Source organism: Bufo bufo, chromosome 6, assembly GCF_905171765.1.
Source record: "Bufo bufo chromosome 6, aBufBuf1.1, whole genome shotgun sequence".
Classification (NCBI taxonomy): domain Eukaryota; kingdom Metazoa; phylum Chordata; class Amphibia; order Anura; family Bufonidae; genus Bufo; species Bufo bufo.
In genome coordinates this window covers 159,501,533-159,529,136 of record NC_053394.1, presented here as the reverse complement: position 1 = coordinate 159,529,136, position 27,604 = coordinate 159,501,533, and the positions used below count along the sequence as shown (strand labels likewise).

General features: G+C 46.5%; 1 protein-coding gene across 1 annotated transcript in view; it reads left to right on the top strand.

The window, feature by feature from the left end:
* The window catches only part of LOC121003184 (glutathione S-transferase P 2-like), a 62,382-nt gene extending 41,468 nt beyond the window's left edge, over positions 1 to 20,914 (top strand). Inside the window, exons 4-7 of the mRNA XM_040434822.1 lie at positions 800 to 887; positions 6,311 to 6,414; positions 20,542 to 20,649; positions 20,729 to 20,914. Coding sequence (XP_040290756.1) covers positions 800 to 887; positions 6,311 to 6,414; positions 20,542 to 20,649; positions 20,729 to 20,914 — 486 coding nt within the window. The remainder of the gene's footprint in view (positions 1 to 799; positions 888 to 6,310; positions 6,415 to 20,541; positions 20,650 to 20,728) is intronic.
* The last annotated feature ends 6,690 nt before the right edge of the window (positions 20,915 to 27,604 follow it).

Genomic DNA, 27,604 nt, shown 5'->3' with positions numbered 1-27,604 from the left:
TTAAAGAGCTCAGACAGGTGCTACTAAGTCACAGTAACAGGTCTTTGAAAGATAGAATTCTTGCTGTTTCTCAGGTGTTCAAATACTTATGTTCAGCAGTGCAAGACAAATAAATTATTTTAAAATCATACAATGTGATTTCCTGATTTATTTTATTTTATTCTGTCTCTCAGAGTGGGAATGCACCTATTCTGACTCCGATTGTTGTAATAGCGATTTATCCCTTGTGAGACCTCTATGCCTGGACTATATAAGCAGATATAATCACTGCGGACAATCCTCATCAGATAGCTTGAACTCACCAACACCGAGTTTATGAGTGTAAATTGCTTTATTCTGTAAGCCAGATAACAAAGTACAGCAGAACAGATGGATTCCGGTATTGTGCGGTCAAAAGATGATACTTTCATAAGCGCACATGAGAATACATGTGTATCTGTGCATATGCTGGAGCAGTATGAACAAACAATAAGTGAGGTATACAGAAGAAGGGGTGGAGCAAGGAAATGATCACAGATATCGCGAACAGAAAAACAAGTGCAATACCAAAAACGACCACTAGATGGGAGCATATAACCAAATATAGAATATATGAATGGTTCAATGAATTAAACTATAAAGATTTTAACTGCGTAGCAGCACAGCACCTACAATGTGAAGTTCAGACCCCTCCATGATTTCTAAGTGGGAGAACTTGCAAAATCGCAGGGTGTTCAAATACTTCTGTTCCTCACTGTACATGGACCCCATACATTGTTTTATGTAATATTTTGCATGATTCTTTGTGGATTTTTCTCAGGTCTTTGGGCAACTTCCTCGTTTTCAGGATGGAGACTTTGTTCTGTATCAGAGTTGCACCATCCTGCGATACCTGGCACGCAAATATGGTGAGACTTCATTATGATATGTAGTATTATCCTGATATTCACACCTTATATCACACTGTGGAAGTTATGAAGAGCACCCGGGACATCTTTTTGTCAGATAAAGTTAAATTCATATTAAACCACACCCCCAACTGAAGTAATGCCCTTATGTTATGAGTAGTAAATAAACCCCCAGTTGCAATGTTAGCCCCCATGCAGTGCCCTCAGTCTCAGTTATACCCCCATACAGTGTCCCCACTCTATATAGTGACATCCATGCCTTCCCCCAACCACTGTTAGTGCCACCAATTAAAGAAAAAAGACCTTACCACAAGTACATCGGGAACACTCGCTCCGCACTGGAGGAAGCATAATCTCCTGCTGCCTCTAGTGTAGAGCTAGTGTTCTAAAGAATAATGTAAGGACTGTCACAACTGATGGATGAACCTGCCTTCAAGAGCAGAACATAATGGGGGAGATTTATCAAAACTGATGTAAAAGAAAACTGGCTTAGTCTACGTTTGGAGATCTGGCAGGCTGTTCTGGCAAAGAGTTGCCTGTTGTATCTCGCAGGATCCTAAGTTGCCAGATCTTCTACTTCACCAAATCGCTAGTCAGACCACACATGGAGTACTGTGTACAGTTCTGGGCTCCTGTAAACAAGGCAGACATAGCAGAGCTAGAGAGGGTTCAGAGGAGGGCAACTAAAGTAATAACTGGAATGGGGCAACTACAGTACCCTGAAAGATTATCAAAATTAGGGTTATTCACTTTAGAAAAAAGACGACTGAGGGGAGATCTAATTAATATGTATAAATATATCAGGGGTCAGTACAGAGATCTATCCCATCAGCTATTTATCCCCAGGACTGTGACTGTGACGAGGGGACATCCTCTGCGTCTGGAGGAAAGAAGGTTTGTACACAAACATAGAAGAGGATTCTTTACGGTAAGAGCAGTGAGACTATGGAACTCTCTGCCTGAGGAGGTGGTGATGGTGAGTACAATAAAGGAATTCAAGAGGGGCCTGGATGTGTTTCTAGAGCGTAATAATATTACAGGCTATGGCTACTAGAGAGGGGTCGTTGATCCAGGGAGTTATTCTGATTGGAGTCGGGAAGAAATTTTTTATTCCCCTAAAGTGGAGAAAATTGGCTTCTACCTCACAGGGTTTTTTGCCTTCCTCTGGATCAACTTGCAGGATAACAGGCCGAACTGGATGGACAAATGTCTTTTTTCGGCCTTATGTACTATGTTACTATGTTACCACCAAATCGCTATTGACTATGATTTCCGGCTTAAACGGTTTCTGTCATGGGAAAAATCGTTATGTAACTGACTGAAATTAGCGATGTGCTAATGTCAGCAGTACATAACAGTATGTTTGTTAACTCCCTGCCTGTCGCCGTTCTAAAAAAAAACCTGACTTTTATAATATGCTAATTAAGCCTCTAGGTGCTATGAAGGCGTTGCTGCTGCACCTAGAGGCTCGGTCTACCTACTGTAACAGGGCGCCGAAGACGCACTCGGTCTCCCATCAGCTGCAGACCTGCTGCTTAGCTTCGGGAGCAAGGATCTGTGTTTGGCCTCGTTCCCAGGGCGGCTTTGCTAGCTGGGAGGCTCCCTGCTCCTAGGTCTGCCTTGAGCGCCGAGCTGATCACTCGCTGGCCACGTCACATGACCCTCACTCCCCACTATAAATACAGGCAACCTGCTGGCTACAGGTTGCCTGTGATTTTGGTCCCTTAGGCTGTGTATTATTATTGTTATTTAGCTTACCTTTGGATTTGACCCTTGATCTGCTTCCTGACACCTCTTCTGCCTGCTCCCTGAACCTTGGCGCTGCCTCGGATTTTGACCTCGGCTTGCTTTTGGATTTTGTCTTTGCCTCTTCTCTTGTACTGACATGACCTCCCGGATTTTGACCTCGGCCCGCTCTCGGATCTGTCTCTGTCTCCTCCCTCGTACTGACGTGACCTCCTGGACTGACCCCGGCTAGTTGACCCGCCTCGCCCTTCCGTTTTTAGTGGTACCTTGCTAGTTCCACCTCTCTGTCTGCTCTAGTGCTACCTCTCATTGGCTGTCCACTTCTCTGCTGTCTCTATCTCTCTGCTTGCACTTACTCAGGTCAGGGACTGTCTCCCAGTTGCGCCCCATCACCTAGGGCGGGTGGTGCAAGTAGGCAGGGACAGGGGACCGGGTGGCATCTCAGGGGGTTCACCTCCGGTCTATCTTTTTACCCGTGACACTTACCTTTTGGAACGCCCAGGTACACACCCGGCAGGCCTGTGACGTAATCGGCGCATGTGCAGTGAGGAAGCTGGCAGCAGCCAAGTGTCCTTCACTCACTGTGCCTGTGCCGAATACTTAACAGGACGGCGCAGGCGCGGGATTATGAGGAAGAAATGCGGAGAAGAAGGACGTCAGTCAAGTGGACCTGGGCGTGCCAAAAGGTAAGTAGACCGAGCCTCTAGGTGCTGCAGCAACGCCCTCATAGCGCCTAGAGGCTTCATTAGCATATGATAAAAGTCTGTTTTTTTATAGAACGGCGGCAGGCAGGGAGTTAACAAACATACTGTTATGTACTGCTGACAATTGCACATCGCTAATGTCAGTCAGCTACATAATGATTTTTCCCATGACAGAAACCCTTTAAATGCTGGGTTTCAGCATGCAACGTTTTCTTGTCCAGCCAACAGCCAGCATTTGCGATGGATCACGCTACCGGATCTCCCAAATGGAGATGTGAATGCAGCCTCAGTTGCCCATGGCAACCAATCAGTATCAGCTCCTTTGGAAAATGAAAGGCTCACTCTAATTGCTATGGGCAACTAAGCCAGTTTTCCTTTGCACCAGTTTTGATAAATCTCCTCCACTACCTCCTTCAAGTCTCTTCAGCAGATAAACCCAACTCTTCCCTGGTTACACCTGAGTCTGTCCATTGTTCCCACTATAACACACACAGTCCTGCACAGTCCCCTCCCAGCTCTCCCTAACATGAATGCCTGTAGGCCAGCTTGACGCAGTACAGTTTTTGTGCTGCTCCTGGGATGTGGCCGTCTACTGCCAAGTACCGCGAGGCCCTAAGAGCCGCAGCTGCAGCCTATTAGCTAATTACAATCTGTCTTCATTGTTAACGGCCGTGTGGTTTGGTGGGTAAAGGCTGTATTACAGCGGCCGATAATCGCTAAAGAGCATTTGCCTGAATGCTCCTTAGCGATTATTTTGCAGTGTAATATTGCCACCGATTGCTTAAAAATCAGCGCTTGCTGGCAACTGGTTATGCAGTTTAATCTGTCGCTGGTAAACCACTAGACAGTATGGGGATGAGCAATGGCATAGCAATCGCTTCTCCCCATGCTGCGGAGGAAATCGCTGCCTGTAATAGCAGTAGTCTCCTCCGCTAGCTAGCAAGCGATTGCTGGGAGGGAACGCTTCCCTCCCGACAATCGCTTGCTGATCTGCCTGTCTAAGACAGACTTTAGTCAAAATGTTATACAAAAAAGTAAAAATGTATTACCTTTAGGCCTAATATGAGTCCTTGCAGGAGTCATATATAGTGCCAATCTAAGGCCAGTAAAACCTTCCTGCCTTAGGCCTCATGCACACGACCGTTGTTTGGGTCCGCATCTGCAATGAGCAGGACCGTGGTACGGTTACGCGGACGCCAAAATATGCAGTGGGTCCGGATATGGATATAATAGTCTATTGTTTTTGTTTGCGATGCCAATTGCAGCGTGCGCAGGGTACAGTCTCAGGGCCCTTTAAGGTGTTGCAACTCACGTACCAGGTTAGGAATGCCAGAGTGATGTAATATCTCTGTGTAGCAGTAGTAATAGTGTCAACGGTGTCTCCTACCTTGGTACGGCTGGACTCCTGGATCCTGGCTCACTTGCAATAAATGAGTGTTGCTAGTAGGAGTAATTGAGGAACTTGGTAGCAATGAATGAGATCCAGACTTGGAATATAATTCAACTTGTCTTTACTGGAGGCAGCATTAATCCACATGAGATACAGCAATAGTCTTGGGTCCCAGCAGGTATTGGCAATGTATGGCAGGGATTACTATCTCTTCTGCTTTGATCATATGCCTGGAGAATATGTCAGGAATCTGTATCTTCTGCTCTGTCTATCTTCTGCTGTGTATGGGACTGACTAGCTGAGGAGGAATTTGGCTTCTCCTGGTCTCTGGATGTTACTCACAGTTAGCTCACAGGGAATGGTTCGTGCTGGAGTTCTGGAGATGGCTGCTTGCTTGTCACCAGCCGAGGCTGAAAGCTCAGACTGGGAATGAAGATCTTTGATCTCAGCCGAGACTCGATCCTGGGACTCGAGCCTTCCCCTAGCCGGGGTGGCTGGCACACTAACTGTAACTTCCTTCTCTCTGCTCAAAGAGGGGGGAGCTAAACTGCAATGTACTATTCCAGTCTAGATATACTAAACTGAACTAAGGTCCTGCTGACACATTGCTGCCACCTGCTGGTGTACATCGAAATTACAGCAAATACATGTAACAGGCTTAGAAAATGCACATTTGTGAGGAATATTAAATAAAATCACATTAGATGACAAGGCACATGTTACCAACAAATAGTAGCGGGGAGAAAGAGTTTAGTAACATAACTCTGGGATGTTACACATCTGAGCCGCCAAAACATGCGGACCCATTCACTTCAATGGAGCCGCAAAAGATGCGGACAGCACTTCGTGTGCTGTCCGCATCCATGGCTCCGTTCCGCGGCCCCGTAAAAAAAATATAATATGTCCTATTCTTGTCCGCGCTTTGCGGACAAGAATAGGCATTTATATTGCCGGCGCCCGTTCCGTTCCGCAAATTGCGGACCGCAAAAAACGGCACGGCCGTGTGCATGAGGCCTTAGAAATGGCCATCTTCGCACAGTACTGTTGAGTATAGTTTTTCTGTGTGCTTTTTTCACCCAAAATCAGAAGAGGATTCTAAAAGAAGTAGTTTAGGTGATTTCACATACACATTTTTGAAGAGAAAAAAACACTGCAGTTTTTAAGCCAGAACTAGTGGATTCAGCAGGAAGAAGTGTAATCCCTTCCTGTATATTTCCCATTCCTTTAGAGTCCACTTCTTGCTTCGGCTGAAAAAAGTTAATCAAAAACCACCGAAAACTGCCTGTGTGATTCCAACCTAAAAAACGCAAATACCTAAAACCTGATGGTTAAAACAACACAGAAAAAAATCTGAATAAAATGTGTGAAGTAGGCCTAAAGCTCTGTTACAAAATGACAGCTATATTTGATGAATCCCGATGAACCCCAGCTACTGTAATGGGGTCCATTGGAAGCCTGGCATTTTTTTTATTGCAGATTATACTATTCATGCTGGTGGAAATGATTGCATAAACCCACCAGTGTAAATAGAACCTAATGGTATTTTCATATTCAGTAAGACTTATGTGTTTTGTGTCTTTCAGGTCTCAGTGGCAGCAATGAACGGGAAATAGCAATCATCGAAATGATGAATGATGGAGTAGAGGATCTGAGAATGAAATACTACAAATTTATCTTCTGGGACAACGTATGTATCGTATGATGTCCTAAGTCAAGGTTGGACTGGAGTCCCTTGAGCCCACCAGAGGAAATTATTCTGAGGACCCACCCTCTGTGTATATAGAACTTTAAGGGCTCTGTTTTACTAGGGGTCCATTATTGTCCAAGCTTGGACCTATCGGAGGATCCTCTGGCACTCTGTTGGGCTAGTCCGTCCCTGACACATGTATTACCAAGCCTGCTGTGGGCCCATATTACATAGCTACAAATGTTGGGAAAAGAAACAGGTCTATCAAGTTCAACCTTGACTTATAACCATTAATGCCATTTGCTATTAGATTAACATCTAATGATATTATCCAAAGATATTGACAATCTATTGTTATGTAAAGAAGCCCAATGGATGTTTGTATTGCAAACGGTCTAACCATTTGGGCTCAATGATTTTATTTCCTATACTTGTTTCATATAGACAAGTTGGGATAATCACATAGTCAACGGGGGGGGGGGCTCTCTTCTTTACATCATATGTTGACCGTGTGTAAGAAGCATGATGTATTTTACTATCCTATGTAGAGTCTAATTATTTGGTTTAATCATGAATTCTTGACTCGCATTCCCCCCTCCTTTTAACATCAATAATCTGTGGATGACATTAACCAATATTATGTTGGAAAGATGTTTTTGACATTAATCAATATTATGTGGACATGCCTTTCCAGACTATTTATCCATTTATTTTGTCCGCATATGGGTCCATTGACAATAATATTTATATGTTATTATATCTAAGAAAATATACATTATATATATATATATATATATATATATATATATGTTATATTTTTTTTGTTTTTTTGTTTGTCGTTTGATGTTTTGACCATATTGCTTAGTACAATGACAGTGCTGTGTGCACGTCATGTCTCTTGGTTTTAATACCAGCCGTTGGTCCCGTAATAGTGGCCAAGTGCTCACAGTGTTTTGTGATCTTTCTGTTTTCAGTAAGGATTACCCTGCCACAGTTAGACTGTAAATTTCCCCTTACTGCACTTACCCCATTTAGGTCACTTTCTGATGTATTTATGTATTGCCCTCGGCAATGACAGAGATGTGAGAGGGGGAGGGCGCTGATTGACACTCCCCTGTAGTGATTAGAAGCTCCCACCCAAGAGATCGGCCCAGGTGGCGTGGTTAGTCTCAATTAATGAGTGGCACTCGGCGGCCCCGCGACGGCCACTATAGTGCCTGAGGCTTTAGGCTGCACGCACGCTATCAGTCTGGGTGTGGGCCAAATGAAATATATACAGTCTGGGTGGGGGCCAAGTGAAATATATATATAGTCTGGGTGGGGGCCAAATTATATATATACAGAGTGAGTGGTGGGGGAGCGGCGGGATAATGGGGTTGGGGCCCCAATCCAAAGTTTTCCCTGGGGCCCATAGACCTCTAGTTCCGTCATTGACAGTGTATCTCACTCAGACCAAAGTCTCCTTTCAGCAGCGCTGGCCCTGTGCTCTACTCCATTGCACAGGCTCTGAGCTCCTCTCAGCAGTGAGGTCTCATAATTTTTTTTCTCATGAATTCATAAGGAATCTGACAGAAAACAATTATTGCCCAGCTTTATTGGACTGTATGCTAAGGTTCTGTCTAGAGATGAGCGAATTTTTCAAAAATTCTATTCAGCCGGTTCCCCTAATTTTTTTAAAAAATGTCTATTTCTTGGCTGCAGACAGCCTGTATAGTAGTGTAGAACACTGAGCCTTGCAGTAACACGCACAGGGAGTCTGCTCTGGTAGTGAAACAATACTGTGAGTCCGTATGACATTCAGATGACAGGTGTCGCTCTTAAAATCACTGCACACTTCACTTATTTGTGCAGTCACGGGGCCAAAACTGACCAAATAACTCAAGTATGAACTCAGCCTTACAGGTCACTGTTAGCGCCAAGAAGAAGCGCACTCCTTTTACACCGTTGTCAGCTGATTCCACATAGATGTCTACAGAACCTGTTCTATTGAACGCTTATACAAGTAGAACCCCCCGACAGAGTGGAGAGGATGTCAGCAGTAAGTTTGTGTTGACGTCACTTATTATTTTGCCCTTCCTCTGATCCGTCAGAACAATAACCCCCAAAAAAACGGATTCTGTCTGTGGAGCATCTGCCTTCACTCGGTCAGCATTTGGTCAGTAATCCATCAGTATTGCTAATGCCAGAAAAAACAGGATTGGATCCAAAACAGAGATGACTGAGTCAAACATTTAAGAACCGCTGGGTTGCTGGTCAAGACACAACCGCTAGTTGACACCAGGAGCTCAGGCCTCTCGCTGCGACTCCGGCTGCCACGTCCCCTTCTCTGCTGCGACCTGTGCCTGCACCAGAAACATTTAGGGCTCTGCCACTCCCCTGTGCAGGGCCTGGCACTTCTCTGTCTGACATACTGTTAGATCAAATAAATAAATAAAAAGGAAATTAAAACACCCAAAAAAAGTCTGTAATTTTCTCACTTCACCACACAACGGCTAATAAGCCCTTTTTTCCCCCACTAAGGCTACTTTCACACTTCCGGCAGTGTGATCCGGCGGGCAGTTCCGTCGTCGGAACTGCCCGCCGGATCCGCCGATCTACATGTGACTGAAAGCATTTGTGAGACGAATTCGGATGCGGATCCGTCTCACAAATGCATTGCAAGAACGGATCCGTCTCTCCGCTTGTCATGCAGACAGACGGATCCGTCTTGTATCTTTTTTCACATTTTTACTGGTCTGTGCATGCGCAGACCGGAAGGACGGATCCGGCATTCCGGCACTAATACATTCCTATGGGGAAAAATGCCGGCAAGTCTTCTGTTTTTTTTCGCCGGAGATAAAACCATAGCATGCTACAGTTTTATCTTTTGCCTGATCAGTCAAAATGACTAAACTGAAGACATCCTGATGCATCCTGAATGGATTACTCTCCATTCAGAATGCATGGGGATAAAACTGATCAGTTCTTTTCCGGTATAGAGCCCCTGTGACGGAACTCTATGCCGGAAAAGAAAAACGCTAGTGTAAAAAGTACCCTAATACACACAAAAAAGGGCTTTAGAACATATAACTGCACCGCTGAATGGCAAATAGGCCCTTATTTTTTTCCACTTATACACGCCACAGAAGGCTTTAGAACGGCAATATATTTTTCTTTTGCACTTATACATGCCACAAAAGGCTTTAGAACATATAACTGCACTGCTTAATGGCAAATATATTTTTCTTTTTCCACAAAAGGCTTTAGAACACATGACTGCACCGCTGAACGGCAAATATATTTTTCTTTTGCCACTAATACATGCCAAAAAGGGCTGTAATTTTCGCACTTCACCACACAATGGCTAATAAGCCCTTTTTTCCCCCCACTAATACAAGCCAGATTGACCATGACTCAATCTGAGTGTGTACCGTTAATAACCACCCTCTGTTTTCTATTAGTGAGCCAGTTACTTACCAACATACAGACATTTTCCCCCAGTCCAAGCATTCTCATTTTATATACTAACCTTTTATGTAGTACAGTGTCAAATGCTTTGGAGAAGTCAAGATATATGACATCCACCGACACACCTCGGTCAAGTCTAGAACTTACCTTCTCATAGAAACTGAATAAATTAGTTTGACATGACCAATCCCTCATTAAGCCATGCTAATATGCCGTTATTTGCTTATTTTCATTGAGATACTCCAAGATAGCATCTCTTGGAAAACCTTCAAACAGTTTATTGCATTACCTCAAAATGGACTGGGTATATCATAAAACATAACTTTTGCTAGTTATTATAAAAAATTTAAGCAAAATTCCAAAACATGCTCAAAAAAAATAGCAGTGAGAAAACACTAAAATATACAGATACTTTTACTTTTTTTATCACCTGACCATAATACATCTCAGGATAATAAATGGACAGATCTTACCCTTTCCAGGTGTCAGCGATATGATCTAAACGTCAGGTGTGTATCCTTCAATATGGTGGCAGAAGGATATAGGTGACTGGAGATAGTTGTGATATGAATGGTAGTTGTCACACAAGGAGTCTAGCAAACCCTATACATAAAACCCTGCCTACTAGAGGGTTAGGGGACTAGTAATCCCTGCCTAACGGACACAGAGCACCCGCCCCGATAGGAACCTTTCCCTGCTTGGGGTCTATTCCCTATACTGACCCTCGCTTCATTACCCTACATGCCACGTTTCATCCCGTCTCAGGGACTCATCAGGGGACTTTTATAAATGAAGAGAAGTATGATAAAGAAACGATGAAAGTTCTTTACAGAAGAAGGGAAAAAATGGTGATGTCATCCAGGCCAAAAAGGCAAACTAGTGGCCCAGTCATGGAGTAGGGAGGGGGGGAGAACAGGTTGAGAAGTCCACAGAGTGACCCAATGACATAGTGGTGAGGTGGAAGCAGCATCAGGAGACCACAGAGTGGCCCAGTGACATAGTGGTGAGGTGGCAGCATGAGGAGGCCACAGAGTGGCATGGTGACATATTGTTGAGGTAGCAGCAGCATGAGGAGGCCACAGAGTGGCACAATGACAGTGTATGGAGGTGGCAGCAGCAGCATGAGGTGGCATGGTGACATAGTGCTGAGGTAGCAGCAGCATGAGGAGGCCACAGAATGGCACAATGACAGTGTATGGAGGTGGCAGCAGCATGAGGAGAATACAGAGTGGCATGGTGACTTAGTTTTGAGGTAGCAGCAGCATGAGGAGGCCACAGAGTGGCATGGTGACATAGTGGTGAGGTGGCAGCAGCATGAGGAGGCCACAGAGTGGCATGGTGACATAGTGTTGAGGTAGCAGCAGCATGAGGAGGCCACAGAGTGGCATGGTGACATAGTGTTGAGGTAGCAGCAGCATGAGGAGGCCACAGAGTGGCACAATGACAGTGTATGGAGGTGGCAGCAGCAGCATGAGGTGGCCACAGAGTGGCATGGTGACATAGTGTTGGATTAGCAGCAGCAGCATGAGGAGGATACAGAGTGGCATGGTGAAATAGTGTTGAGGTAGCAGCAGCATGAGGAAGCCACAGAATGGCACAATGACAGAGTGTGGAGGTTGCAGCAGCAGCATGAGGAGGCCACTGAGTGGCATGGTGACATAGTGTTGGGGTAGCAGCAGCAGCAGCATGAGGAGGCTACAGAGGTGCACAATGACAGAGTGTGGAGGTGGCAGCAGTAGCATGAGGAGGCCACAGAGTGGCAAAGTGACATAGTGTGGAGGTGACAGCAGCATGAGGAGGCCGCAGATTGGCACAATGACAGAGTATGGAGGTGGCAGCAGCAGCATGAGGAAGCCGCAGAGTCGCAGGGTGACATAGTGTTGATGTAGCAGCAGCAGCATGAGGAGGCCACAGAGTGGCACAATGACAGAGCGTGGAAGTGGCAGCAGCAGCATGAGGAAGCCACAGAGTGGCAAAGTGACATTGTGTAGAGGTGGCAGCAGCATGAGGAGACCACAAAGTGGCACAATGACAGAGTGTGGAGGTTGCAGCAGCATGAGGAGACCACAGAGTGGCACAATGACAGAGTGTGGAAGTGGCAGCAGCAGCAGCATGAGGATGCCACATAGTGGCAAGGTGGCATATTGTTGAGGTACTAGCAGCATGAGGAGACCACAGAGTGGCATGGTGACATAGTGTTGAGGTAGCAGCAGCATGAGGAAGCCACAGAATGGCATGGTGACATAGTGTTGAGGTAGCAGCAGCATGAGGAGGCCACAGAGTGGCACAATGACAGTGTATGGAGGTGGCAGCAGCAGCATGAGGTGCCAACAGAGTGGCATGGTGACATAGTGTTGGATTAGCAGCAGCAGCAGCATGAGGAGGATACAGAGTGGCATGGTGACATAGTGTTGAGGTAGCAGCAACATGAGGAGGCCACAGAGTGGCATGGTGACATAGTGTTGAGGTAGCAGCAGCATGAGGAGGCCACAGAATGGCACAATGACAGTGTATGGAGGTGGCAACAGCAGCATGAGGAGGATACAGAGTGGCATAGTGACATAGTGTTGAAGTAGCAGCAACATAAGGAGACCACAGAGTGGCACAATGACAGATGTGGAGGTGGCAGCAGCAGCATGAGGAAGCTGCAGAGTGGTATGGTGACATAGTGTTGAGGTATCAGCAGCAGCATGAGGAGGCCACAAAGTGGCACAATGACAGTGTATGGAGGTCGCAGCAGCAGCATGAGGAAGCCACAGAGTGGCAAGGTGACATAATGTGGAGGTGGCAGCAGCAGCATGAGGAGACTACAAAGTGGCACAATGACAGAGTGTGGAGGTGGCAGCAGCATGAGGAGACCACAGAGTAGAACAATGACAGAGTGTGGAAGTGGCAGCAGCAGCATGAGGAGACCACAGAGTAGCACAAAGACAGAGTGTGGAAGTGGCAGCAGCAGCATGAGGATGCCACATAGTGGCAAGGTGGCATATTGTTGAGGTACCAGCAGCATGAGGAGACCACAGAGTGGCATGGTGACATAGTGTTGAGGTAGCAGCAGCAGCATGAGGTGGCCACAGAGTGGCATGGTGACATAGTGTTGGATTAGCAGCAGCAGCATGAGGAGGATACAGAGTGGCATGGTGACATAGTGTTGAGGTAGCAGCAGCATGAGGAGGCCACAGAGTGGCATGGTGACATAGTGCTGAGGTAGCAGCAGCATGAGGAGGCCACAGAATGGCACAATGACAGTGTATGGAGGTGGCAGCAGCAGAATGAGGAGGATACAGAGTGTCATGGTGACATAGTGTTGAGGTAGCAGCAGCATGAGGAGGCCACAGAGTGGCATGGTGACATAGTGGTGAGGTGGCAGCAGCATGAGGAGGCCACAGAGTGGCACAATGACAGTGTATGGATGTGGCAGCAGCAGCATGAGGTGCCAACAGAGTGGCATGGTGACATAGTGTTGGATTAGCAGCAGCAGCATGAGGAGGATACAGAGTGGCATGGTGACATAGTGTTGAGGTAGCAGCAGCATGAGGAGGCCACAGAATGGCACAATGACAGTGTATGGAGGTGGCAGCAGCAGCAGCATGAGGAGGATACAGAGTGGCATAGTGACATAGTGTTGAAGTAGCAGCAACATAAGGAGACCACAGAGTGGCACAATGACAGATGTGGAGGTGGCAGCAGCAGCATGAGGAAGCTGCAGAGTGGTATGGTGACATAGTGTTGAGGTATCAGCAGCAGCATGAGGAGGCCACAGAGTGGCACAATGACAGTGTATGGAGGTCGCAGCAGCAGCATGAGGAAGCCACAGAGTGGCAAGGTGACACAATGTGGAGGTGGCAGCAGCAGCATGAGGAGACTACAAAGTGGCACAATGACAGAGTGTGGAGGTGGCAGCAGCATGAGGAGACCACAGAGTAGAACAATGACAGAGTGTGGAAGTGGCAGCAGCAGCATGAGGAGACCACAGAGTAGAACAATGACAGAGTGTGGAAGTGGCAGCAGCAGCATGAGGATGCCACATAGTGGCAAGGTGGCATATTGTTGAGGTACCAGCAGCATGAGGAGACCACTGAGTGGCATGGTGACATAGTGTTGAGGTAGCAGCAGCATGAGGAGGCCACAGAGTGGCATGGTGACATAGTGGTGAGGTGGCAGCAGCATGAGGAGGCCACAGAGTGGCATGGTGACATAGTGTTGAGGTAGCAGCAGCATGAGGAGGCCACAGAGTGACATGGTGACATAGTGTTGAGGTAGCAGCAGCATGAGGAGGCCACAGAATGGCACAATGACAGTGTATGGAGGTGGCAGCAGCAGCATGAGGTGGCCACAGAGTGGCATGGTGACATAGTGTTGGATTAGCAGTAGCAGCATGAGGAGGATACAGAGTGGCACAGTGACGAGGTGGCAGCAGCAGCATGAGGAGGCCACAGAGTGGCATGTTGACATAGTGTTGAGGTAGCAGCAGCATGAGGAAGCCACAGAATGGCACAATGACAGAGTGTGGAGGTGGCAGCAGCAGCATGAGGAGGCCACAGAGTGGCAAAGTGACATAGTGTGAAGGTGACAGCAGCATGAGGAGACCAAAGAGTGGCAAGGTGACATAGTGTTGAGGTAGCAGCAGCATGAGGAGGCTGCAGATTGGCATAATGATAGAGTGTGGAGGTGGCAGTAGCAGCATGAGGAGGCCACAGAGTGGCCCAGTGAAATTGTGTTGAAGTAGCAGCAGCATGAGGAGGCCAGAGAGTAGCCCAGTGGCATAGTGTTGAAGTAGCAGCAACATAAGGAGGCCACAGAGTGGCACAATGACAGAGTGTGGAAGTGGCAGCAGCAGCATGAGGAAGCCGCCGAGTGGCATGGTGACATAGTGTTGAGGTTTTAGCAGCAGCAGCATGAGGAGGCCACAGAGTGGCACAATGACAGAGCGTGGAGGTGGCAGCAGCAGCATGAGGAAGCCACAGAGTGGCAAAGTGACATTGTGTAGAGGTGGCAGCTGCATGAGGAGACCACAGAGTGGCAAGGTGACATAGTGTGGAGGTGGCAGCAGCAGCATGAGGATGCCACATAGTGGCAAAGTGGCATATTGTTGCGGTACCAGCAGCATGAGGAGACCACAGAGTGGCAAGGTGACATAGTGTGGAGGGGGCAGCAGCAGCATCCGGATACCATAGAGTGACCCGGTGATAGAGTGGCGAGGTGGGTGGCAATAACAGTACCTGCTGACGATGGTGGGTGTAAGAATGAGCACTTGGCATCAGATGTGTGGCATCAGGCGGGTGGCAGCATCAGAATAGTAGCTGAGGCAGATAGCCAGAAGAAACCGGTCTCTTTTGTCAAGGTTTGGGTGAGGCCGCATGGATAACCTAATCCGTTGCATCAGGCATTGGTGAGTGGAAATCCTGGCTTATCCACGCCTGATTCATCTTGATAAAGATCAGTCTCTCCACATTTTGGATGGACAGGCGAGTTCTCCTTGGGGTAACTATAGCCCCCTCCGCACTAAACACCAGCTCTGATGCCACACTACTGGCCGGGCAGGACAGCTTTTCCAGGACAAACTCGGCCAGTTGCGGCCACAAATCCAGTTTGGCTGCCCAGTAGTCCAGCGGATATTCGATGACGGGTGGCAGGGTGCACTCCAAGTATACCACCACCTGCTGGTTCAGGTTCTGCTCTATGTCTAGCTGCTGGTGAGTAGTTTCTTCACTATGCGGGTGAAGAAAGTTGCTCATCAGCGACTCTAGACTCAGGCTACTGCTGATGGATCTGGTACTGCTCTGCCCCCTCCCCAGCAGCCATGGCAGTGGAACATGAGCGCAGAGGGCCCCTCCCCGGTCAGACCTGCGAGAGGATGTACAATGGCACAGATAGGCAGCGGCCAACTGACTACATAGGATGTCTCTACAGTAGTTCAGTTTATCCTCCTTCTCAGCGGGTGTAAAAAAAGGCCCCCATTTTGGACTGGTAGCGAGGCTCTAACATGGTGGAGAGCCAGTAGTCATCCCTCTGGCGAATGGTGACTATTCGGCTGTCACTACGCAAGCAAGTAAGCATGCATTGGGCCATTTGTGCAAGTGACTCAGAGGGACTCCCTGCGTCAATCTTCACTGCATACTGCCACGGTGTGCCTGGGTCATCTGCCTCGTCTTCCTCCTCTCCCTCTTGCTACTCCGGCTGCTCCTACTCCTCTTCTCCTGTCAGCTGTGTAGAAAAACCACCCATTTCGCTACAGATTGCTTGTGCTCCAATGTCCTCCTCCTCCTCCAGTTCAGCCCCCACAGGGCTCATGTGGACGTGAGATGTAGGTGCCACATCTCCAGTCCCCTGACCAGCCAGATTTACCAACATCTTTTCCAGGATATGTGTAATCAGTGGAATGACGTTGTTCATCCCGTAGTGCTGGCGACTGACAAATAAAGTGGCCTTCTCAAAGGACACTGGCAAACGGCAGGTGTCACGCATGAGCTGCCACTGGCTAACATCGAAGTTACACAGGGGAGTACCTCTGTCTGCTTTGATCATCAAGAAATTGTTTATGGCCTTTCTCTGTTTGTATAGTCCAGGGATGGCCAACCTGCGGCTCTCCAGCTGTTGCAAAACTACACCTCCCAGCATGCAAAGACTGCCTACAACTATCAGCCTACAGCAGGGCACGGTGGGAATTGTAGTTTCACAACAGCTGGATAGCCGCAGGTTGGCCATCCCTGGTATAGTCGGTCCAACATATCGAGGGTGGAATTCCAACTAGTGGAAACATTGCATATCAGCCTATGTGGGGGGACGCCGTTCTGCCGCTGCAACTCAAGGAGGGTGTGCTTGGCGGTGTATGAGTGGCTGAAATGCATGCAAAGTTTCTTGGCCATTTTTAGGATGTCTTGCAGATGGGTGGAAGACTTCAGGAACCGCTTTACAACCAAACTGAACCTGTGCACCATGTTCTTCCCGTTGTTGGTCACCATGGTTTTGATTTTTAGTTGTCGCAGAGAAAGCCAGGATTTGATTTCTTGATGAAGGACACAGAGCAGTTGCTCCCCTGTTTGACTGTTCTCCCAGGCAAAAGAGGTGTAGAATAGTGTGACACCGCCATGCCCTGCACATGTGGTTGTCATGCTTCGGTGTAGGAGGGAAACACTACACCAAGCATAGGAGGGAAAGGGAGGAACATGGAATCAGGCCTGAGAACTAGGGAAGGAAAATGGACACCTCCTAGTGAAAACCCTAACCAAAATACTGACTGACTACCAGTATGAACAGACCCCAAAAGGTAGCTGAGTTCATATGCAGGAATACCTAGAGTCCTATCAAGCCCTATAGGACCTTGGTACTAATGGCAGGGACGAGACTACCTGTTCCTCCAAAAAGGAAGGACGAACAGGAGTCTCCTTCAGGCCTAATACAAACAATAGGGAAATGCAACACACAGAAAAGACTTAACATCAAAGGAGCAAAGGAAGCACCAGGAACTGAGCCGAAATCCAACCACAATCTATCCAAAGGTCCAAACAGAAGCTATAAACTGCACAGCATTGTGGGAGAAGCAACTATAAACAGAGAAACCTAATAGCCACACCTGGGGAAAGAAGGTGTGGCAAGCACCAGAAACAACACAGACGTCATTTGATGCAAATGGAAAACATGTAAGATCAAACCACAAGTTGCCAGTATCACCGATCTCCTGCTACCTGTTGCTGGAACGTCCGTGACAGTGGTATGCTGGAGGAGCACTGTGAATTGTCCCTACAGTGGAGGCTGAGGAAACGGTGGGGGATGAGGAGGCAGAGGCGGACATTGTTGCAGGACCAACGGCGTCAGAACGTTGAGGCGGAAGCGGGGTCACCTGGCCAGGTTGCTGGTGTGGCTGGGCAGGAACCACATTTACCCAGTGGGCCGTAAAGGACATACTGTATATTGTCCTTGACCGTAGTTACAGCTACCGACCAATTTTCCCAAAAAAAGGCTGTATCAGAAACAAGTTTCACCACTGAATGGCTAATCGACACAATTACTCAGTCCCTACATAAGAAAGTCTACATTCACCGACCAATTTTCCCCAAAAAGTCTGTATCGCAAAAATATGTCACCACTAAATGGCAATGTAAATTCACCACAGAACGACTAATAAGAAGTACTTATTTTTCCTATTAATAAACACCAACAATGGCTGTATTACAATGTAAATTCATTGCAGAACGGCTAATAACACATACTTACAGTATTTTTGCTATTAATACAGCGTAACAATGTCTGTATGACAATGTAAATTCACTGCAGAACAGCTAATAACACGTACTTATTTTTCCCATTAATACACCCCAACAATGGCTGTATAACAATGTCGGTTCACTGCAGACCGACTAATAAGACGTATTATTTTTCCTATTAATACACCCCCAAAAAATAAATATAACAATTCACCGCAGAATGGCTAATAGGAAGTACGTATCTATCCCCGTAAATGGCTGTAGTACAATGGAAGTTCCCCACACAACGGCAAATAATAATTTTTTTTGCCGCTAATACACGCCAAGAAGGGCTGTAATTTTCTCACTTCACCACACAACGACTAATAAGCCCTTTTTTTCCCACTTATACACGCCAGAAAACTTTCGAGCGGTCAAAAAAGCTTTAGAACATATAACTGCACCGCTAAGCAGCAAATAATAATTTTTTTTGCCACTAATACACGCCAAAAAGGCTTTAGAACATATAACTGCACCGCTTAGCGTCAAATAAGCCCATTTTATCACACTAATACACGCCCCAAAAAAACTTTAGAACATATAACTGTGGCCGTGAACAACAAATAACGTTTTTTTTTTGCCACTAATACAAGGCAAAAAGGATTTTAGTTTTCTCACTTCAGCACACAACGGCTAATAAGTCCTTTTTATTTTTCCCCACTAATACACGCCAAATAGAGGCTTTAGAACATAACTGTGACCGTGAATGGCAAATAATTTTTTTTTGCCGCTAATACACGCCAAAAAAGGCTGCAATTTTCTCACTTCACCACATAACGGCTAATAAGCCCCTTTCCCCCCCCCCCCCACTAATACACAACAAAAAAAAGCTTTCGAACATATAACTGCGGCCATGAACTGCAAATACTTCTTTTTGCCACTAATACAGGACAAAAAAAGGGCTGTAATTTTCTCACTTCAACACACAACGACTAATAAGCTCTTTTTCATTTTCCCTACTTATACACGCCCAAAAAAGATTTTAGAACATATTACTGTGGCCGTGAACATCAAAAAAAATTTTTTTGCCCACTAATACACGCCAAAAAGGGCTGTAATTTTCTCACTTCAACACACAACCGCTAATAAGCCCCTTCCCCCCCCCCCACTAATGCACAACAAAAAGGCTTTAGAACATACAGTATATATATAACTGCACTGCACAAGGGCTAATATGACCCCAATAACAAGAACGGTTTGCTGGAACCTAAAATGAGCAGCAGTATAATGGCAATTTGGATCCGCAGTCAGTGCAGCAAGGTGTAATAGGATTGTTCCTATTACCCAGGCTGTACACACCCCTATTGAACCCTGTTCTGCTTCAATACTGTGTAATAGTTCCTTCCTATCCTTTCCTTACACTTCTTATGCTCTTTCCCTGAACTTCTATTGAGCAAAATATTAGTTTTCAAGTCTTTTCTAGCACTGTCCCTAGCGCCTGCTAACGTCTCTCCCTGTACTAAGTACACTGGAAAATGGCTGAATCCAAATGGCTGAGGCTATTTATAGGGCTGTGACATCACAGGGCTGGCTGCTGATTGGCTGCATGCATGGCATTGTGGGTGATCCCTCGTTCCCAGGGTTCCTTGCTCCATGTCCTAACATGTGCAGCAGCCATTTTAGGAAAAAATGTGATTAGTTACCACGAAGCGTGAGGAAATTCAGATTCGGTGCAAATCGAATAATTCCTGAAATTTGGATTGTATTCCACTTCGTCAGCTTTGATTCGCTCATCTCTAGCCGACACCTTCAGATTTAGGCCCCTTGCAGACGAGTGTTTCTCCTGCAGCGAGTCCGCATCGCAGCACCCGGCCTGACCTCCCATCGCAGCCGGGAGTCACATAGCATTATATTGATTTATGATGCTATGTAACCCTTACAGTTCTGGAATGTACTGGATAACACTGGCATAATGCTGCCAGTGTTATATGTGGTATATTTGGTGGCTTATAATAAACTCCTATTAGTATTTTATTATTGTTTTTGCCTCCATGTATTTCTACCCACAGTGACTCCACAAGTTCATGTCCCTCACTTATATCTCCCCGTAGTGTGGGCTTTAGACAGGACTTTACATAAACCCCTCCCCCTCTCCTGTTTTGAGTATCCTTTCTAAACAGACTGTAACCCTGCACGTTAACCGCCCCATGTCCCAACAATCTGATCCGCGATATGTTGAACTCGAGGGCCAGGAAGACAACACACTGTTCGACAATCCTGGTCTTTGTGACAGATCGCCCTATCTGTACCCCTAATAACTGAGTTAATATGGAGCTATTCTTTCCTAGAAGCATTGGTGGTAGTGGAGGAAGATCTCCATAATACAGCGTCATATAGTGCATCATACAGCAGCACACGAAATGTCAGCATTGACTGATACATGTGGCTACTTTGTTTTAGTAACAATCTACAAACTACCTTTCATTTTTTCCAGGAGGCAAACAAAGAAAAATTTCTGGAAGAACTGGAAATTCAGCTAGGTTATTTTGAAAAGATCCTTTCCAATAATGCCAATGGAACAAAATTCCTGGTGGGAGATAAAGTACGTTTAGGCGTATGACCAATATATGTATATTTTCCATAGTAGATTACATTCAATCCTTAATTCTTGTTTTCCACAGATCTCATATGCCGACTACAATCTCCTGGATACTCTAGAATGCATCATTGACTTCTCCCCAACATGCTTGTCTGGTTTCCCATTACTGTCAGGCTTTGTTGAACGGCTGCTAAAAAGACCAAAACTGAGTCAATATTTGAAGTCTGAAGGTCGTAAGAGGCGTCTTATAATCTTCAAGTACACATGAACGGACATTGTCATCAAATCCTCTGTTTTGCATATTAAAACATCTTTTTAAGCATATTTAGTCTGAATTACTCATTTTTAGTTATTTAGATATGACTATGTAGTAAAATATCCAGAGAAACTTCTGAGCACATGAAAAATAAAAAATTTTCAGTATGTATTATGATGTAAAAAATACTCCCTATGGTTTATTATGTCTTTGGGGATATATCTTTTCCTACTGAGTGGTGACTACCTGTGTAAGATTGTCCTATCCAGAGGAAATTGACCTAATGGTCATTGGAAGTGTGTGGTGGAGGGAAATACGTTAATCTATCTGCTGGATGGAAAACACCCTCCTTGTTGGTGTTGGGCATTTAGATCTTTGCTATTGGGACCTCCCAGTCACTGAAGGTCCTCTCCACTGCCATGATAATGATACGATTATAAGGGGTAAATACTCAGTCTCGCGCTTGCCCTTCACTCAGGCTACAAACTAAGCATGATACATACCCCAAACAGTCCACACACTCAGGAACACCAATACTACCATTACTTACAAAACATACTTACTGGTATCAACTGTAACGTCACAACTTGTAGTCTATGGAGATACTTATGAGTTTTTTTTGTGCAACAAGGCAAAACTTTTAAAGTTTTAGACATTATTGCACAGGGGAACAGTGCTTCAAAGATACACAAATATAAATCGTGCAGAACTATACTCCTCAATATTAAAATTGAAACATTAGGCCAATTTCACACCAGTGTATTCAGTGTGAGAAATACCCTTCGTGTGTCAGAGGTATTTCCCATCTTGAATGCTGTTCCTATGACATGGATCCACAGCATTATAATGATTTATAATGCTATTTGTTCCTGCCCAATCTCAACTCTAGTGAATTGTGCTCACATAATGTCGTCTGTACTCATTAGAGTTGTACTCATGTTGAGATCCGGCAGTAACACACAGCATTATAAATTATTATAATGGCAGTTTGTATTAGGTGTCCGCACGGGGAGATTGGGCAAGAGACAGATGGGCCATTAATCATAAAGTATTCCTCTAGGCCAGTGATGGTGAACCTTTTAGAGACAGAGTGCCCAAACTGCAACCCACTTATTTATCGCAAAGTGCCAACATGGCAATTTAACCTGAATACTACAGTCCAATATAGTATATCTTCCGTGTACTTTATCATTTAGCTATAATAGCCTGCCTACATTAAATGCACTGCCTGTGCCATTCATAGTGCGCCCTGCGCTGATGAATGGCAGGAAAAGTCTAAGGCATATTGGTACACCATAGACTTTTTCCAGGGCACAGGTGCCCACAGAGAGGGCTCTGAGTGCTGCCTCTGGCACGCGTGCCATAGGTTCACCACTAGTGTTGATCGAGCATGCTCGGCCGAACACCAGTTTGGCTCGAGCATCTCGATGGTCGGCACATGGCGGTATTCGGCTGTATGCCACATGTGCTCGAGTGCAATGCTCGACTCTCCTCCCCGCACGTTTCTTGGCTGCTACGCAGCCAATAAACGGGCAGTTGAGTACTGCCCTCACTGTTATGCTGTAGCCATGTTGGTTACTGGCATTACAGTGATTGGCTGGCCAGAAAGCGTCATCGGGTGCTATATAGCACACAATGACGCGTGTTCGGCTCAGTCTTAGTCAGGGAGAGCTGTGCTGAGGAAGGGACAGACAGTGTAGGGAGTGATATACGAATATTTTTACTAGAAAAACTTTTCAGAGACCCAAAAGTCCTTTTAAGGACTATTGTTGTGTGTGGCAGCAGCAATATCTATTTTTAGCTCAAACTGCGCTAAATAGCTAAAACTTTACAGACGCAAAAGTCCTTTTAAGGACTGTTGTGTGTGTGTGTCAGCAATATCTATTTTTAGCACAAACTGCGCTAAATAGCTAAAACTTTACAGACCCTAAAGTCCTTTTAAGGAATGTTGTGTGTGGTAGCAATATCTATTTTTAGCGCATCCTGCGCTAAATAGCGTGCAATAGTTAGGCCGCTGCAGACAGTGACATTAGCTGCGCCACATCTCCTGTGTAAAGTGTTCGCATCCAAAAAATATCTGACATCCAGTGTATTTTTTCCATGGACGGTGTCCGCTGCAGACTGTGACATTAGCTGCACCATGTCTCCAGTGTAAAGTGTGCGCATCCCAAAAATATCTGACATCCAGTGTACTTTTTCCGTAGAGTCTGTGCGCCGCAGACAGTGACATTAGCTGCGCCTCATCTCCAGTGTAAAGTGTGCGCATCCAAAAAATATCTGACTTTCAGTGTACTTTTTCTGTAGACGGTGTCCGCTGCGGACAGTGACATTACCAGGGCCACATCTGCAGTGTAACGTCTGCGCTTAAAAAATTTATCTGTGACATACAGTGTACTTTTTCAATAGATGGCGTCCAATTCTGACAGTGACATTACCAGCGCCACCTCTGCAGTGTAACGTGTGCGCTGAAAAAATTTATCTGTAACATACAGTGTACTTTGTCAATAGACGGTGTCCGATTCTGACAGTGACATTACCAGCGCCAGATCCGCAGTGTACTTTTTTGCGTAGACGCTGCGGACAGTGACATTACCGGTGGTACCTCTCCTGTATAACGTTTCCTCATCCCAAATACCTGTGACATTCCCTGTAATTTTTTATTAGCCGCTTTTGACAGCATTGACATTATCTGCGGGATATCTCCTGTGTGACGTTTCCACATCCCAAATACCTTTTTAAATTTGTTTGCTCATACACTTCCAAATCCTACGCTACTGTACGTGTGACAGACTTTCAATCATATATAACATTTAATATGAAGAAGGCAAGCAGTAAGGGACAGGGCAGTGGCCGTGATGCTGATGGTGAACGCAGATGCCGTGGCCCTGGGCATGGTGAAACTGTGCCTGCTGCCAGAGCACAAGAAAAACAATAATCCACGATACCTAGCTTCATTTCCCAGTTTGCAGGGCGGCGCAGGACACCACTCTTGAAGTCAGACCACTGCAACCAGGTGGTCGATTGGATTGCAGCAGATAATGCTTCCAGTCAGTTAAGCACCACCCTGTCTTCCACCAAGTCCAGTCTCAGTAGCCAAGAGTCTGCTCAACCCATTCCTCACCCTGATCCTCCTTCCTCCCACTATGGAGAGTCTGGGCAAACAAGTGATCCCACACTCGGATATTCCGAGGAGCTCTTTTCAGCGCCATTCCTTGATTTGGCCCTCTCGCCAAGCACGCTTGAAGAGGGACAGATCTTGTGCCCTGATTCCCAAACTCTTAAGCATCTACAATCAAAAGAAGATGACGATGGGGAACGGCAATTACTGTTTAATGAAGTGGATGATGATGAGACACAGATGTCAATAACTCAACGGCAATTACTGTCTCAAGAGGTTGTCAATCACAGAGGTTGTGGTTAGGTCAACAAGTCAGGAGGATGAGCAGAGTGAGGAAGTGGAAGAGGAGGTGGTGGACGACGAAGTCACTGACCCAACCTGGGAAGGTGGAAAGCCGAGTGAGGACAGCAGTACAGAGGGGGAGGGATCTGCTGCATGGAAACAGGCTGGAAGAGGCAGTGGGGTGGCAAAAGGGAGAAGGCGGGTCACACCAAACAGGCCCGCAACTATTCCACAGAGCACCCCCTTGCGTAAATCGCCCTTGCCAAGGAGTAGGTGTTCCGCAGTATGGCGCTTTTTTGAGGAAAATGCAGACGACAAAAGAATAGTAGTTTGCAACCTGTGCCATAACAAAATGAGCCGGGGCGTGAACACTAGCAACCTCACCACCACCAGCATGATCCACCACATGGCATCCAAGCACCGTAATAAGTGGTACGAATGCCTAGGTCCACAATCTATGTCTGCGGGTCACATTACTGCCTCTTCTTTCCCTGTGTTACGTGCTGGCCAATCCCCTGTCCAAGACGCAGGCCCAGATGCCTCCCGCCCTGCACCTGGACCTTCGCAAGCACCATCAGTGACCACATCCATTTCCGTGTCCCAGTGCAGCATACAAATGTTCTTACCCCAGGCCTTTGAACGAAAGCGCAAATACCCAGCCACCCACCCACAGACCATAGCACTAAATGCGCAGCTTTCAAAATTACTGGCCCTGGAAATGCTGCCATTTATGCTTGTGTTTGTTTTAAAATTGTTTTTATTGTTTTCCGACATGAAATAAACAACCAACATAAAGGTCAGCAATAATTCCAGTTTCTTTTTTTTTTTTAAATATACACATACCCTGCGTATACAATCTACAAGTATATTCATATAGTTGTCCCTATCGAAGAATAACATGCTCATTGTTTTCCAGATGTTACCAGCAAAGAAAACGCCTCTGATCATCTTAATCTAAAAGGTATATGAGTATCCACTATATAATTAAATGAACTGACCCTAAATACAATAAAACAAAACAGAAACGAAAGCATAGGTTGGGGGAGGGGGGGGGACAAGTAGCTTTGTAAAGCACAGAATTCCATCGAGGCCGGCGCAAAGTGCAATGTCTCCCACTGACTCCAACCAGGAGCAACAGTATGGGTGTTCACAACCGAATGAGACCCTTTCAAAGGAAAGCAGCTCAAAAGGAGGAGGCCCACCCTCGCAAACAATACCTCTCACAGTAAATACTCAAATCCCAGAAAAATTCCTAAACGTTTTCCATGGATTCCAAACCATTTCGAATTGCATTGGGGTACGAGCATCCCAGTGTGCAATCTGTTCTAGACGATATAGTTGGTCGCATTTGAGGATCCAATTTTGAATAGTTGGTGGGTTTGGTTGTTTCCATGCTATTGCCACACCATTTATGCTTGTGGACACTGAGGCCTTCCGCAGCCTGATGTCGGCGGCCGCCCCAATTTACGCAGTTCCCAGCTGCCCTATTTTTCAAGGTGTGCCGTGCCCGCCTTACACCAACATGTGTCCCGTAACATCACACGTGCCCTGACCAACGCAGTTACTGGGATGGTCCACTTAACCACGGACACATGGACAAGTGCATTCGGCCAAGGACACTACATTTCCCTGACGGCACACTGGGTGAACATTGTGGAGGCCGGGAGCGAGTCGTACCCCGGGGTGGCACAGGTGCTACCGACGCTAAGGATTGCGGGCCCTACGTCGATCAGGGTTTCCGCCAGCACCTACTTTAGTGGCTCCAACCCCCACTTCTCCTTCTCCGCCTCCTCCTCCACTTCCACCTCCAAATTATCCACGTGCAGCACCAGTCAGACATCAGTCAGTAGCTGGAAGCAGTGTAGCACTGCAGTGGGGAAGCGGCAACAGGCCGGGCTGAAGCTGACATGCTTAGGGGACAAACAGCATAGCGCCGCAGAGCTGTGGCAGGGGATAAGAGACCAGACTGAGCTGTGGCTCTCGCCACTCAACCTAGAACCAGGCATGATTATGTCTGATAATGGCCGTAACTTGGTGGCGGCTTTGGACCTTGGCAAGCTCACAGACATCCCATGCATAGCCCACGTCTTAAACTTAGTGGTTCAGCGGTTTCTCAAAACCTATCCCAATTTGCCTGAGCTACTGGTGAAGGTGTGCCACGTGTGTGCCCATTTCCGCAAGTCATCGACATTCCACATGTTGGCCAGGCTTTGTGAGCAGCAGAGGGCAGTAGAGGAATACCAGCTGCAACATGGTCGTCGCCTTTCCAGTCAGCTTCCGCTATTCACAAGCGAGGAGTGGGCATGGATGTCTGACCTCTGTGAGGTTTTAAGAAACTTTGAGGAATCAACACAGATGGTGAGCGGCGATAAAGCTTCTGTGTTTACTTAAATGCTCGCTGCTCACAATTATGGCTGACGCATTGCATGTGGAAGAGGTGGAAATGGGGGAAGAAAGTACACAGGGTGATAGCCAGACCACCCTAAGTTCGTCTTCTCATCGCGAATTGGACGATGAAGAGGAGGAGGAGCAGGAGACAGTTGCCTCCTCTGCAGAGGGTAGTACCCATTGAAGTTTAATTCCATCTGTTCTGCGTGGGTGGGCAGAAAAGGAGGAAGAGGATGAGGAGATTGAGAGTCATCCTCCTGATGACAGAGAAGTCTTGCCTGTTGGTACTCTGGCACACATGGCTGACTTCATGTTAGGCTGCTTTTCCAGCGACCCGCGCGTTATACGCATTTTAGACAACACGGATTACTGGTTGTTCACCCTTCTCGACCCCCGCTACAAAGAGAGCTTCTCATCTATCATTCCTCTGGTGGAGAGGATGAGCAAAACGGTGCAATACCAGAAGGTCCTTGTTGAAAAATTGCTCCAAAAATTTGCATCTGACAACGCTGGCGGAGTCTGTAGTTCCTTGGCCAACCGAGGAGGGGAGACAAGGGGAACACACAGCAGTTTCAACAGAGGCAGGGCAACACTCTCCAAAGCCTGGGACAGTTTCATGACACCCCGCCAGCACCCTCACCCTGATGCGCGGCCTACTGTCACAAGGAGGGAAAATTTTGGAAGATGGTGAAGGAGTGCCTTACAACTACTGGATGTCTAAGCTGGACACGTGGTACGAACTGTCTCTCTGCGCCTTGGAGGTGCTGGCCTGCCCTGCCACCAGCGTTTTGTCTGAGCGGGTATTTAGTGCTGCTGGTGGCATTATAACTGATAAGCGTATCCGCCTGTCAACTGAAAATGCTGACAGGTTGAGTCTTATAAAAATTAACAAGGCCTGGATTGACCATGACTTC